The 15073-nt window shown below is 43.1% G+C and overlaps 1 protein-coding gene across 1 annotated transcript in view; it reads left to right on the forward strand.

The window, feature by feature from the left end:
- PAPPA (pappalysin 1) overlaps positions 1–15073 on the forward strand; it is a 229752-nt gene that overhangs the window by 18819 nt on the left and 195860 nt on the right. Inside the window, exon 2 of the mRNA XM_006267917.4 lies at positions 12997–14065. Coding sequence (XP_006267979.2) covers positions 12997–14065 — 1069 coding nt within the window. The remainder of the gene's footprint in view (positions 1–12996; positions 14066–15073) is intronic.

Genomic DNA, 15073 nt, shown 5'->3' on the forward strand with positions numbered 1-15073 from the left:
AGTATTTACTTGTATTTACAAGTACTTTCCTGCTGTGGAGAAATTAGTTTACTCCAGCCTAATAGGGGAGCACATGTAGATGCCAAATGATTACTTTGCAGCTAATTAGTCAACTGTGCAGTAAATGTCTCATGTAGACACGCCTGCAGTGTCCCTTTGCATTTCACACAATGCAGACTGCTTGGAGTCGCTTCTTGGTCCTGCACTAACATTTGTTATCAATGGCCAGCAAGAAGACATGAAATCACAGGTGCTAATATCTACTGTAAGATAACTCTGGTGTTTTACAGCTGGTACTGCAAAAATATACTGGCCCACAAATGGCCCAATCAGCAAACCACCCTTTTTAATAGTCGACACTGAGATTTAGTGGCTAAGGCAAAGGCCTGGGAGTCAGGACTTCTATATTCTGTTCCTGGGTCTTGTCAGTGACTTTGGTCCCACGGCATAGTTTCTGCTTTTGGTCGCTATCTTGCAAAATTCCCTTGACCACTGTAATTGCATATGATCTACAGAAGCACATTATTTGGTCCTCTATTCAGTATTCCCATCTGTAAAAAGAAGATAATAGGATACTAGCCTTTTCCTGTAGATCCTGGGAGATATGGTGCCCCCTTCACATGGGCAGGTCCCATGTGTGTGCTGAATGGTGTGTGGGACTGTGCATCAAACTAAATAGGTGGGTTCAGTGACTCCAGCATTCCTAGCCTTGTAACTTTGAGAAAGAGTGCTGTGTATAACATACAGCTCTTCCATTGGTAACTATACAGGAGCGCACAGCAAAAAGGCAGTTACAACTTCTTTAATTTTTTTTTTTTTTTAATATTTAACAGCTCTGTCTTCAATAGCACTTCACCAGATGTTTGCCGATATTCACATTTGAGATATCACATAGGTTTGGAGACTATAGAGCCAGCTTTTGTGGTGGCATAGTCCGCTGCAAGTCTGCTGATGTGTGGCATGTGTTTGTGAGCGCTTCCAGGTTTAGATAGGCAGGCATTGTTTCTGTATCAGTGTTGCCCTTGTTTTGTCTTAGTGATTTGCCAGTGACCCAAGCTAGCCCTGGAAAGTTTTCTTGGTTTTGGTTTTGTTTATTTTATAACGGCCCCTTGAAAAGAGGTGTATATGTGGAAATAAATGGTGGGAGGGGAAACAGAGGCACAGGGAAGTAGACAGACTTGCCCATGATGCGCAACAGGTCAGTGACAAAACTAGAAACCCAGTGTCCTAAATCTCAGCCTAGTGCTTTGGCCACTGGACCTTTCTGACTTCCTAAAAGGAATTCTGTCTGTGAACAATGAAATGGGCTAGTTCCTTAAGAACAACACAGAAACATCATCTTCTGGGAGACTGAAATTCAGTAACGCTGGGAGATCTTGCATAAGTTTCCCAGATGCAGATTTTGGAGAGAGGGAGACAAATACAGGGGTGTAATGAGACCGTGGCAGAGATGTGGCTGGCCAACTGCAGCAGCAGCCTGGTTTTGGGGAGAGGGGCTTGTGCTTCCTCCCCTCCCCCAGGGTTGTGCAGGTAAATGGTAAGTTAATTCATGCTTTTTGCCTACCACAATTTATATTTTTAAGAATGGAAATAGTTGTTTTGTGGGTGTGTGCCTGTGTGTGATAGGGTGATAGGTAATCCTTCTCACCAGGCATTCACACATCCCACAAAGCTTCATGGCAGTTTCATATGTTGTCTCTCTCAGCCAAGTCAAGCACACATGAAAACCAAAGCTGTGAGGCTCAGGTAATATAACAAGTCTCGAAGAAAACTATTTTGCAAGCTTACAATCTAATTTTCTTCCTTAGTCAGCTTTTACCTTGATCCTCCCTGACGGTGCACTAATAATTCAGTCCACCCGAGTCGCAGCAGGGGCTGTCAGGGTCAGAGTCTGACTATGCATTGGCACATTAGCAAAGGGAGCTCCATATACTGGCAAGAACGGGCTGTTCAACTGCAGAGTGCTCTAGACACTCCCTGTAGAAAAGCAGAGCAGTGTATGTGTCTCAAGGCAGTATAATAACCAAGCGTGATATCCTAGTCTTCTTGATGATAAACCTGGCTTTGCCTTTACTGAAGACAGGATTTCACCCCAGGAGCTTATCCTCCAGGGAGTGATTCTGGGATCTCCTTTCAGAAGCTGGAACCTTAAGAGCACTGAAGATGCTACGTTAGCTCAACAGGCATCCTCTGCAAATAAAGAAGAAAATGCTGAAGTTTTAACAATGGATGGTAACACTTTTGGTTGTCAGCTCCTTGCTGGGTGGTCTGTCTCAAAGTGTTGGGATACAATGGTGGTCCAGTATGGCACGCTCACTCAATGCTGAACTAACCTGTTCAAATGACTTCATGGAAGTTGCAGGCCTCCCAAAATGAAGCAAAGACCTAATGAAGGTAATTCGAGTCCTGAAAGGTCTCCAGTTGGAGATGGTTCAGATAAAATAAGAATTTTTGCCTAAAATTCAGATTTAGCCCTATAGAGAAGAATATCCACATTTTAAAACTATTTTGTTACTCTTCATTTCTTTGGTTTCAGATACAACCAGAGGTGGAAGGGCTGAAACATTTTTTAAAAGGTTAGACACGTGATATTTCCTGCAGCCCAACTAAAACACAACAATTGCCAAAAAAACTTCCAAGGAAGCTTGTTCTCATTATATTTTACTCCAAGTTTTGCAGACTCAAGAAGATCAGCTACTTTTGAAAAGCATCTGATGTGGGGGGAGGCTTCTGGAAACCAAACTAGAATCCTGACCCTTTTGGAAATTTGCACCTCACTATCACATCTTGCCCTTTAAGATTTAAGGGTCTGATTTTTCAGCAAGAGTTTTCAGTTTCACAGGTACAGTTTTGTCTGTGCACGCATTTTGTACCTGGACTAAATTGCAAACTGAAGGATTTTTGGTTTGGCCTCTAGGTATTTGTGCTTGCAAATCAAGCAGTCAGGTGATTCTTCATATTTGTGGTTACAGTTCATTGTGTGTGCAAAAGTACAGGCTCAGTATTTGCAGGAAGAAAATTGCACCCAACAAACAGAGTTAGGTTAAGAAGACTGAGCTGTAAATGTAACTCTTAAATTATATGTTTCCAAGTTAATGCATGGAGCCTGCATCCTATCAAGAATGCATGCTATAGCAGATCATTTGAGGGAGGGTTTGGTGGTGGTGGGGAGGGTTGTTTGTTTTGTTTTTTTTTGCAGCTGAACATTTCCTAGAAAGCAGAAATATCTCTGTGGTTTGGTGTATGAGTTTGGAGGTAGTGAGTATGGAGAGGAGAATTTGAGTCACAAAATACTCGTGCTTAGATAAGAACAGGATGCACTTCAAAAGTGACGGCAGGAAAAGACATAATCCCAATTCTTCCGCAGGGTGAAGTTAGCGCGTCCTTGTGTACAAATTGGACCTAAAAGGTTTGTTTTTAGAGTCTGCATATGTCCTTATTGTTTCCATAGCATCTAGCATATAGAAAAGAAGTTGAAGTCTTGTGAGAAAAATGCAATAAAGGATGTAACTCCTGATTAGGGTTGTGGATTCCCAGAGGGGCAGAACCTCATCTGATATGATTTTTACAGTTTTCTGAGCTGGTACCTAGGGTTGTATTGATCTTGGGGTTTCTGTTGGGGAGGGGAGAGTAGAAGAATGGTACTGGGGACTTTAGCCATCTGCCTGGCCTAGCAAAGGTTGCAAGGTTATGTGCCCCTCCTATTACTTTTAGGTGCTGCTAGTGCTCCCTTCTTTGTTCTCCAGCCCTACCCCCACACTTTCCATTGTGCGCAGTGTAAAAGCTATCCCCTCTGCAGCTGGGAGTAACAACTAACTGCTCAGCTGGTTCCAGCGCTGCCCTCCAAGCTGTTGGAAAGGTCAGTAGCAAGGGAGTTTTGAAGAGCAAAACAAGTTGTGTTCCCCTTCCCCCATTCTCTCCGGTGTATTTTGACAGCGCTACAGCCAACCTCACTTGCATACTCTGCCTTCTCCCTACCCCACCCCCTCCCCACACAAACACACACCTCCTTGTTATTCTGCACTCCCGGCCAACACAAGTATTCTACAGGGCAAAATGTCTGGCACTTTTCCTACCCAGCTACTAGCTTGGCCAGGATTGCAGCTGATTTACTTGCAGAGCTCAGTCAGGCACAGAAGCTGATTTGAGCTTATGAAATTAAATGGCATTTTGAAGTCCCGGTCAGCTGATGGGTATTGTATGCACTTGTCCAATGACACAGATGTGCCCCTTAATCCCTTCGAGACATTTCCCCCTGGGACGCTCTGGCTGTCGGCTCTACTCTGAGGTACCCTGACCTCTTTTGACCCAGTTTCAGGCAGCATGGAAAGCTGGCCATAAAGGAGCTCAGAAATATCACTTATTATTTAGCTTGTGCTGGGAGCTACCTCACAACTTCTCTGAAGTGGTTGCTGCCTGATTTTAACCCTCAAAAGTGGGAAGAGCTATACACATCACTGATGAGTTAGCAGGTAGAAGGCTAAATATTATTTTCCCGTAGAACTCTGAGGTTTAATTGATGTTTCTGCTGGGAGGTAAGAGTTGTGTGAGTCGAGATAATGTGCTTGACACCAAACATGTGTGTGAATGTGTGTGTGTGCGTGTAAATATACAACAGGTTTGTGGGCAACTTCCTCCATGCATATTTCTTGGGTGTCTGTAAATATGTCCTTCTCTGTCAGTATGTATGTACCTGCCCCTGTGTATGTGTGTGTGTGTTTTCATGCATATACCTTGAAATGGATTCTTTAAAGTAAATAGAGTATTTATACTGAAGCTTTATGCACTGATTGAGATGAAGGAGGAACTGATGAGAGCCTTTGCCCAACACGCTCATTCCCAACTTGTCTCTTCTGAGGTTAAAATGAACTGGATAATGGACTTCTTTCTAAAATCGCTTTTTCTTTTTTTGCCATATGACTGAGCTCACCCATTATAACCACATCACCCAATATGATCGCCACAAGAAGAAATGCCAGCACCGTGGGAGGTGGTCATTTTTTTCAATCACTTTGGCTGGCTGGAAGGTGGAAGTTCTAGAAATCCATTAAGAAACCTTGTTCTCACTTAATTTTGAGCAGTTTCTCTTACTTGCGTAGAAGTTACTAGTTGGATGGGCATCCAAATCAACAGGTGCTACACTCCACATGAGCCCAGCCAGCAAGCATTTCAAAGGACTTCTGTTTTCAAGTTCTGTATTTATAGGATATCACACTTTCATAAATATCAAACATTGCTCTGTTATGGCAGGCCAAAAAGTGGGTCTTGCACTGGCAAGCTCCCATTGAAATCTTGCCTGGGTAAAACCTGATGGAAGGCCTCAAGATTTAGCCTTTGCACTTATGACACAGAAAAGCTATGTTAAAAGAATGTTACTTAGGGCAGCAAAGCCCAAGCACTCAAATGTTAGAAAATGCCAAAATTAAGGTTGCCTGTATGCTTTTAATTCAGATCCCTTGTCTATGAATTATGATAAAGCCTGCAATTTCATGGTCGTATTAGCAAGACTACCCCTTAATAGTTAAGTAGTGCTGCCTGTTATTAAGGTCGCCTGACACTTTCCATGAAATGACCCTGTGCTCATTTGCTCATAAGTTTGTGAACTTTAACTGTTTGAGTTGAAAATTTCCCTGCTGGGTGTCTGCCTTGGACTGACTTTTTTTTAATTTCACCTAGAAAAGTTCAGCCATTTCCAAGAACAGGACCTGGGAAAATATGTTGTTTTGTACATATTAAACCTCTTTGAAGCTTTTTTTTTTCTTTGAAATTCTTGGATGCCCTTCAGCTTAGAGCAAGAACTTGAAATTACAGCAGGGATGGATAAAGGGGAGGGGTTAACTGCCAAATTTACCTTATATTAATTTTTGTATCAATGCATACCAAAAAGTAATTACAGAAGCTGTTGGTTATTTATTGATTGACTGTGTTTTTGAAGCACCTGGATTAGAAATGGTTACAGTTTACTAACTGAGTACCCTTTTCCACAAGAGTCTGCAGCTTTATTAAGAAAAGCTTGAGGAGATCTAGATAAGAAGCAAACCTCACTCACATTTGTTTTTACTGATACTGTTTTTACTGGAGCTGGTGGATCTTCGCTGACTTTTGAAGAGGATACCCAGTAAAGGATGATCCTGCTTAAGTGCCCTACAGGGTAGTACTCAAGCACAGGCTTCTGTACCATCATATTTTGCAATGCTTGTTGCATCTTTAGTTGTCACAATCCCTTGTAATTCAGTAATTTTACTGACCCTACCCCACCAGATCTGTTTCCTGGAGGCAGCTGTGCACAGATGGCAGGTTTATTGTTATAAGGAGGCTCAGTGAGGTATTGCTAACATTATTGGGGCTGCACTGTCCAGAAGCTGCTATACTACAATCTACAGAATCTGGTTATCAGAAACCAAAGCTTTATGTAATGTTCATAATCAACAACTGCAAATTCATATCACTGTTATAACTACGCCCTCTGTTGCTTCCCCATTTGGACTTTACAAGGAATCATGTCAAGTGTAAGGATCACTGTGGGCTCCTGTAGATGTGCAGCGAGGCTGCTCTGACGTGCTGTAAATCCAGTGTGTAAGAGAAGACTCGATTAATCTAGTCTGCTGGAGCGCAGAAATTAATGCACACCAGCAGCCTCCAGTGTCACATGTATCAGCATTCCCGTGTTGAAAAATGGTGGTAGGGTGCTTTAAAGTAAAGCTCATTTGATGAGCTTTAATTTAAGGTGCCCCATTGCTACTTTTAAGCATGGGGATGCTGACACGTGGCACTTGGGCACCTTTAATTAATACATCCTCCCCACCCCCCTGAATTGATTCAATCTTTGCAGGTTAGTCTAACTTGGCTAGGCTGAATCAGTTTGTAACTGCACAGACATCCCAGAAATGCAGGCACATGCCTGCAGTGGTTCAGGCTAGAAGCTGGAAGGCGCTAGAGCAGCCCTCCCTTCCCATCCACAGTGCTAAACTGAGGGAGGCATGACCAGGCTCCAGCAGGACATTCTGATTAGGAATGTGTTTCCCCCACCCCTTCTGACCAGCCCAACAGGGAATTGATAACACAGTGTTTATCACCCCATTAAGAAAACAACAGAGGGACATTACCAACTACCGGCTGATTCTGCCTTTGTCCCATCTGCCACAGCAGATTGTAGCCAGCATGTGGTCTGCTAGCTAATGCTGAGGTGTCTGTGTAAGGCAGAGGGGACCAGGGAATCCCTGTTTAGCAGGGAGTCGGGAGGGGAGTGGGGGGGGGGGGGAAGGCACGGTTCCCTGCAGTCTCTATCAAGCTGCAGCCAGGGAGCAGAGGGGAGGGGCCAGCCCTGCTGTGGAGCAGAGAGCCCCATGCAACCCAGAGAGCATGCTGGGATGCTAGGGGAGTCTGATTTAAGTTAAACCAGCAAGGAGTCTGGGACAGACATTGCATAAACTGGTTTGACCCAAATCAGTTAAGTCTGATACTACATTCAACCAGGTCTATCTCAAAGCGGTTTCAGCCATTTTCAAACTGGTTTATGTGCACTGAACATCTCTTCTGTTACAGGTTTAAACCAGTTTCTGATCACTTAAACTGGTTTATGTGTAATGTCTGTCCTTAGCCCATATGGTTCATAATCTAAAGGTTGCAGTATCACAGGGAACCATACATCAAATTAACATCTGGTGTAAATCAGCATAGCTCCACTGAAGTTCATGCATAAACCAGTCTGCAAATCTTGCCTCTCATGTCCAAAAAGAAAGTATGTAAAAGTCTGTCTTTCCTGGATCTAAATCCTATACCAGTGCCTGGTAGGTAAATGAGAAGTATTCTATCTCAGTTCAGCTAAATTGATGGCGGCAGATGATAACTACTTGTTACTGGACCTGAGCATGATGTCTTCACCTGAATGATTTCCCAGGTGGTTTGTCTGAGTTGCTCCTTGTCTCCTGGAAGAGTCTTAAAGGCCTCTTAGCAGTATCAGAAACTGTATAGATGGAAATGTGTCCTTAAGTACCTTGGAGTTTGAATTATTTAACTGTTGTGGGAGAAGGGAGAGGCAGAGAGAGGGAAGAGAGATTATTCTTTCCCTCCACAAAACTATATTGGGTTCAGTGTCATACCAGTGCAGAACTTGAGATGCTTATCCAGTGGATCTTCCCTGACTTATCCAATTGCATAGAACATGGGGATACTTAACCCAAATCTGTCTGTTTTAATTATTTTCCTCTGGACAGATAAAAGCTTTCTATAGGTTCCTGTAGAATATTTGTTCTTTCAAGCGTTCCTCTGCAGCTTTGATACTAAACGATTAAAGCATGCTAGGGGAAAAAAAATACCCAGCCCAACCTTTAGTTCCCTGTTCTTGGGCCCCCTGACTGCAGCTTTGATTGTTGACCTAAATTCCCCTTTCATAACGGAGTCCTGTCACCTCTGGTTGTGTTCTCCCAGCAAAGCAGACACGGCCAACTTTCAGAAGTGCAGGGAATTATTTTGCCCTCTTCTTTCCCGAACTCTGTAGCACACTGTATCCATATCAAACTGATACCCCTCCCCTTCCCCCACAAATGCCACAATCAGCCCTGTTGCCCTGTTACTCAGTTAAATGGGAAAAATTATTTTGATTAAAGATTTTGGATAATCGTGCAGCTTAGATGATTACTAGGAAGTTGCAGTTAGCAAGACACAAGAAACAGTGCTGAAGTGACGGGGAGGCCTGGAGTTTGTTCCTGATGAACTGCAAGTGGATTACAACAGTTTGCTTGGCTACTTTAGCTCCTCTACTTTGAAATGCTGCCCACGGAGAGTGCTTATTACTCTAATAGTGAAAGTCTCTAGATGTGTGTCCCAGCTTCTCTAGCGATTCCTGATGATCACCCTCTGCTGTGACCTCAGCATCTTGGGCTTAGCTACAGCAGTGTCTTATGCCCCTCAAGTGATCTTGCAGAAGTTCACACATCGGTGCTCCATACTACACTAACAGTGCTCAGTTGTGCCCTGTGCAGAGTGCATATAGAAGGCTGGTGCACTGTTTCAGTCTGCCCTAAACCCTTAAGCCCCACTTTGCTTTAAGGGGTGCATAAACCCTGCAGGTGGCCTGTTGTGATTAGCAAAGATATATTACAGCAGTCATAGCTTAGGTTCTATAAAACCATGAGCCCAGCTTAAACATAATGAGATTTCTACAAATGATAAATGCACTGTTATGCTTTGCTTTGCCTTTTGGGATTTGAGCTTGTAAGGCGTACGTTTCCAAACTATTCCCCACAAGCAGAAGTTCTAAGCTTTATTTATATTTGGAAGATAATATAACTTAGGACTGGAAGTGACCCTCTGGGTTTTCAAGTCCAGCTTCTGACTGTTGCAGAAAATTGCATTATATAATCCTTGTTCATAACCTTACAGTATCCATCTTAAAATGAGTTAGGGTTTTTGCCCCAATGACACCGGTTAGAACATTGTTCTGCAACATCATTTTAAATGAAAGCTGAGATTCTTGCTTAATCCAGGGCTTGAGCAAAAACAAATATTTTAGGACTCTTACATTAGCAACACAGACTGTTTCATCTCACCTGTAGCATGCAATTAGAAACTTGCAGAACTCTGTATGCCCTTTTGTGTGAAAATCATGCACTTTGAGTGTGCATGTATGTGTGTGTATGTACCTGCTGTAGGAAAAACAAATGTTAAGTTTTATTTTTCACTCACGTCCTCCCAGCATTTGTAACAACAGTTGGGTACCTGCAACCGATGAAAGCTGGAGAAAAGAATACCGTATGTGACAAGCTCTTTTGATTTTATTGCTGGTCTTTGCCCTAAACCAAAAAAGCATGAGGAATCAGAATCTTAAATTCCTTCCCTTCAGTAGCTGTTTTATGGGTGTTTCCATTGTCACTGTTTTTGTCCTCATTTGGCTTGCTATAAATCTTGAATTGATAGCAGGCGTTTGAGTCAAGCTCAAGCCACATTGCATCACATCAGAGCCAAAGTGCACAAAGGAAGGACAGAGATCACTACTATCCTGTAGTATTCTTCCAGCAGCTCCATTTATTCAGCTGAGGTCAATCACTAGCATCCTACAGCATGAGAGAGAGGAGAATGGCTTTTCAAGCTGGATGGAAAGTGAATTTCTATTCTGTACGCTTCTTAGTTTTCAGAGACTTTTCTTTAGCCCAGATTAGGACACAAAATTCAAAGCTTGACTCTGGAAGCCTTGAGGTCGCTTATTTGGAGACAGTCGGTATGGCAGGGCTGACCGGGAACTTCAGACCTGGAAACTTGTCCCAAGACAGAGGAAACTAGCTGCCCATCAGAGACTCTGGAAGCCCTTTAAGCTACTGAGTTTCCTATGGGGGATTCACTGCAAGGGAAAGGTCGGTGATCAATGTTGTATACCTCTGAAATGTCTGTCATTTTGAGGGGTGTTGTACCATTTATACCTAAAGTTCCTTATAATTGCTACCCCACATTTTTGCTATTTAAAATTTTCCATGTCAGAAAGAAAGCCTGAGCTTCTAGAAACAGTCATGTAACCCTAAAAGAAGGAATCCAACGGCATTTTAAATTACCCTTAAGGAATAGTTTTTCTTATATATCTTTATGTCTCCATCTTTGGATAGTATGAATATCCTGCCATTACATGCAGCTTCTTAAATATTCCTCAAATCAACAAAAGTTTGCATTTGATGATAAGCAAGAGTTGACCACATCTTGTTAACCCTCAGGCCTCTCTTAAAACTGCGTGGGAGTTGTCTCTGCACCCCTACACTTCCTAGGTCTCCCTCATACCCTTAGGTTGCTCTGTACTTTCATCCATGAGAGCTCCTTTGGACTCACATAAAGGTATTTCAATTTTGCATTTTTAGTCCCAAGAGCTTACCTGTAGGAGACCTATCCTCCGTTTTCCCCCTGTTCATTCTGGTACTCTGCATGTATCACCACAGTAGGTACCATATTACCTGTCATATGAATAAAGGTACCGTAGTATATTTGAGATAACATAAATCTATAAAAATGCAAAAGAGAATGTACGTTCTTATACCTCTAAAAGTGAGTACATTTTGCAAAGAAATACCCAGGGAGAGCTTAACCCAAAATATCACTGGCAGTATGATAACATTCATTTCCCAGGTAAACATCCACCTCAGCCTGATTGGAAAATGTCATTTTAAAAGCAGCTTGTTTTCCCTCTCCGGTCTCATTCTTTCTCTCTCGTGATCAGAAGAATCAGTGTAAGCTTGAAGCTGATCTTGAAAAGATTTTGAACTGAGTGCGCCCTACAGATGAATAAACACATTACCTTCCTAACCCTGAGATCTCTCTTCCAAAGGAAACAGGAAAAGGGGGAGCTTAGAGTCCCTAGCAAAATAACAGAGTGCAGAAAAAAAAGACCTGTGTACAATTTTTTGACTTTCCCATCAGAGGGGTTTTTTTTGGAGGGGGGCAAGGAGGAGAAGGGGGGAGAGGGAAGGTGGGTGACAGAAGGGGGGAGGAAAAAAAATACAGTTGAACACTCCTGTAACCTCTGCTCTGTTGATACTAGACAAGACCACACTGTTAATGAGTGATTGTTAACAGATGGCTGTTGAGCAACTTGTTCCGCGTTAGAAGCAAAAGATGCTGTTTGGTGGTGGTGCTGGGAAGGTTAGGGTGCAAGGGTGAAGTAAGGGGATATTTAGTCTTTAAATACAGACTGAACCATCAAAGATTTAAGATTTCCAGTCAGACATCTGGAAGCAGAGGGTGGGACAGGGCTTATTCATATGCATGTGTGCTAGAATGCTATTTGGTATTGAAGTCCTTAACACTTCCCCCACTCCACCCTGATCAAGGTGTGTCCACCTATATTCCTTGTTTTGTGAATCCTAGCCATTAAGATCTGAAAGGAGGACCCCAGATGTCCCACCCAGTTCTCACCTGTCCTCCAGAGCTCTCTGACCCACAGTGGAAGGAGATAGTTCCCCGAGTCTTTGGGAAAAGGGCCTGTTTCATTCCTTGGAGTTCTCTTTTCATTCCTACCTCTCTGTCATTTCCCCATATGTTCTAAAATTGAGCTTTTTATTTGCATACAAGTCAGGGTGCAGTAGACATGTAACTGCCTACAGCAGTGTAGGGGTGCAGGCAGGTACCCAGGGCAAAGCGGAAACAGCAACTTCTGGTTCATGATTGCAAATATGCAGCTGCCAACAGCAGCCATTTTTTGTGCCCCCACCATCCCTCTCCCCAAGTCAGAGCCCAGGGGAGTTGTCCTTATCACCATCCCTAGTTATGCCACTCTTGAGGTATAGACCTATACTGTATACAAGACGTGATTAGCATATATTTCTGTTGTGGGCAGCGAATGGATACTCTTCTTTGAGCATACAGATAATCACCTTGTAGAGCATTACTACGACTCTGTAATACAGTGACTCCAGTGTAAGTGTGCATATATTTTTCTCACCAATTTTCATGGGGAGAGATTTTACAAACAGCCTGAAGGAGTAAGGCACACACATTCCACTTGGTCTGGGCTTCGATGAGAATCCTAGCCATGCATAATTTTGCAGGCTGTGCTAGAATTAAATGAGATATTTTTCTCCTGCTAGAATTTTTGAACAAAGATTTAAGGGATATGGGGTATGTGCATAGGCAAAGAGGGAGAGAGAATTAGTTATTAAGGACATATCTTGAAACTCTGCTTGGTTTAAACAAGTGACATCAAATTTATGGCTCAAATACATATAAGGAGAATGCACTTCCACTCTGCCACTGCGGGATTGCAAAACAATTCTGGTCTTTGGCCACAGAAAGGGAGCTGCATTGATTCATATGACATGCCTTTGGCAACCCTTAGCCTGTGATACTAAGTCCTCTTCTATAGCCACCTGCTCATCAGATGGTTTGACATGGCTAGTCTACTTCAACCTTCTTAATATACATATTTATATATACATGTTATTAATTAAAAAATAAATACGTTAAATAGCCTGTTCTGCAACTCTTATTTATTTATATTTCTTTTTTGGGGGCACATAGGACTATATGACAAATGTTCTTACACCTCTCGTGACCGAGGATGGGTCCTGGGGATAAACACCATCAGTGACCAGGGCAATAGAGACCCCCGCTATTTCTTCTCGCTGAAGACAGACCGTGCTCGCAAAGTTACCACCATTGCCGCACATCGCAGCTACCTCCCTAATCAGTGGGTGCACCTGGCTGCCACCTATGATGGGCGCCTGATGAAACTCTATGTGAATGGTGCCCAGGTGGCTACAAGCGGGGAGCAGGTGGGCAGCATCTTCAGCCTTCTGACCTTGAAGTGCAAGGTGCTCATGATTGGAGGAAATGCCCTAAACCAGAACTATCGGGGTTACATAGAGCACTTCAGCTTTTGGAGGACAGCCCAATCTCAGCAGGAGATCTTGTGGGACATGGGCCAGGCTATTCATGGACAAGGCACCCCTCTACCTCAGCTAGTTCTTCAAGACAGTTTACTGAATGTGAAAAGCACCTGGTCTCCTATGAAAGATGGCAGCAGTCCTCAGATTATGTTCAGCCATCACCATAGCTACTTGCTGGATACCAGCTTGGATCCTCCTCTCTGTGGACAGACAGTCTGTGACAATGTGGACGTGATTGCCAGCTACAACAAGCTCCCAAGCTTCCGCCGCAACAAGGTGGTACGTTACCGGGTAGTGAACCTCTACGATGACAAGCACCAAAATCCCACGGTCAGCCGTGAGCAGATTGAGTTTCAGCATCAGCACCTGAACGAGGCCTTCAGCCACTACAATATTACCTGGGAGCTGGAGGTGCTGGAGGTGAAGAACTCCTCACTTCGCCACCGGCTCATCCTAGCCAATTGTGACATCAGCAAGATTGGAGATGAAAGCTGTGACCCTGAGTGCAATCACACCCTGACTGGGTATGATGGAGGGGATTGCCGGCATGTGCGTCATGCTCTGTTCAACAAGAAGAAGCAAAATGGGGTGTGTGACATGGATTGTAACTATGAAAGATACAGCTTTGATGATGGGGAGTGCTGTAACCCGGAGATAACTGATGTCACCAAGACATGTTTTGACCCCTATTCTCCTTACAGGTAGGAAACTTCTTAAAATTGAGGTGTTTATAATAGTACTAGTGAACAATAGACTGAATATGGACAGGTCTGCTAGCTGTCCATCCCCCTTGAGTTGTTGGTTCTCTTCTGCTTTTTTTTTTTCTTTTCCCCCCTTGGGTAATTGCACTCAAATACATTCAGTGAGAGCGAAGTCTTCAATACTGACTTGCCACTGAATCTAAATTTCCTTTCCCTTCAAACTGCATTAGATTCAAACAGGCAACTTGGGAAAACCCGTAAGTGGTAGATTATAAACTGTATTTTATAGTGTTACATAGCCGATTTTAGCTCAAGCCCCCAGAGTGTAGGACCTGAAACCATAAAAAGGTCATGTGGCATGAGGGAAGAGCACCTGAGGTGAGAGAGAGAGATTTAAATATTCTCAGGCAGACCTCAACCAAGACTTCTTAAAGGGTAGACAGTTTATTCAAGGCCCCTTAATGCTATATTAATTTAGATTTCTGCATGTACTTATGGAGGGAATATCACGCTGTGGTTATAGCGAGAAGGGGACAGACTGTCGGGATTCCTAGGTGCTATTCTAGACTTTGGGCTGCTAACTTAACTCTTCTGTACCTCTGTTTACGCATCTGAAAGATGAGGATAGTGCCACATCTGTTCCTGAGAGGAGATCTATGAAAGGTAGTTATTTAAGCCTGTAAAGCAAGCTGAGATCTTTGGCTTAAGATATAGATATAAACTATTATTCTGTACTAAGAACCCATTTCTCAAATTAGTTACATCAGTTTGATACCTCATTTTATATCAGTGCAAGTGTGAGAAGTGGATACTGAATACTGTACATCACAGAAGATCCCCTGCCATTCTGTGAAATAATCATGGCAGTATGATTAAGACCCACATAAAACAGAAGTTACTGCTAAGATCCTATCCTTTGCACACCTTGTTAGGGCTCCACATTGCACCTCAAAGGATTGGAGAGGGGGGCGGAAGTCAGTGTTTTAGAATATCCTGTATCATCATCAA

The sequence above is a fragment of the Alligator mississippiensis genome, chromosome 12, assembly GCF_030867095.1.
Source record: "Alligator mississippiensis isolate rAllMis1 chromosome 12, rAllMis1, whole genome shotgun sequence".
Classification (NCBI taxonomy): domain Eukaryota; kingdom Metazoa; phylum Chordata; order Crocodylia; family Alligatoridae; genus Alligator; species Alligator mississippiensis.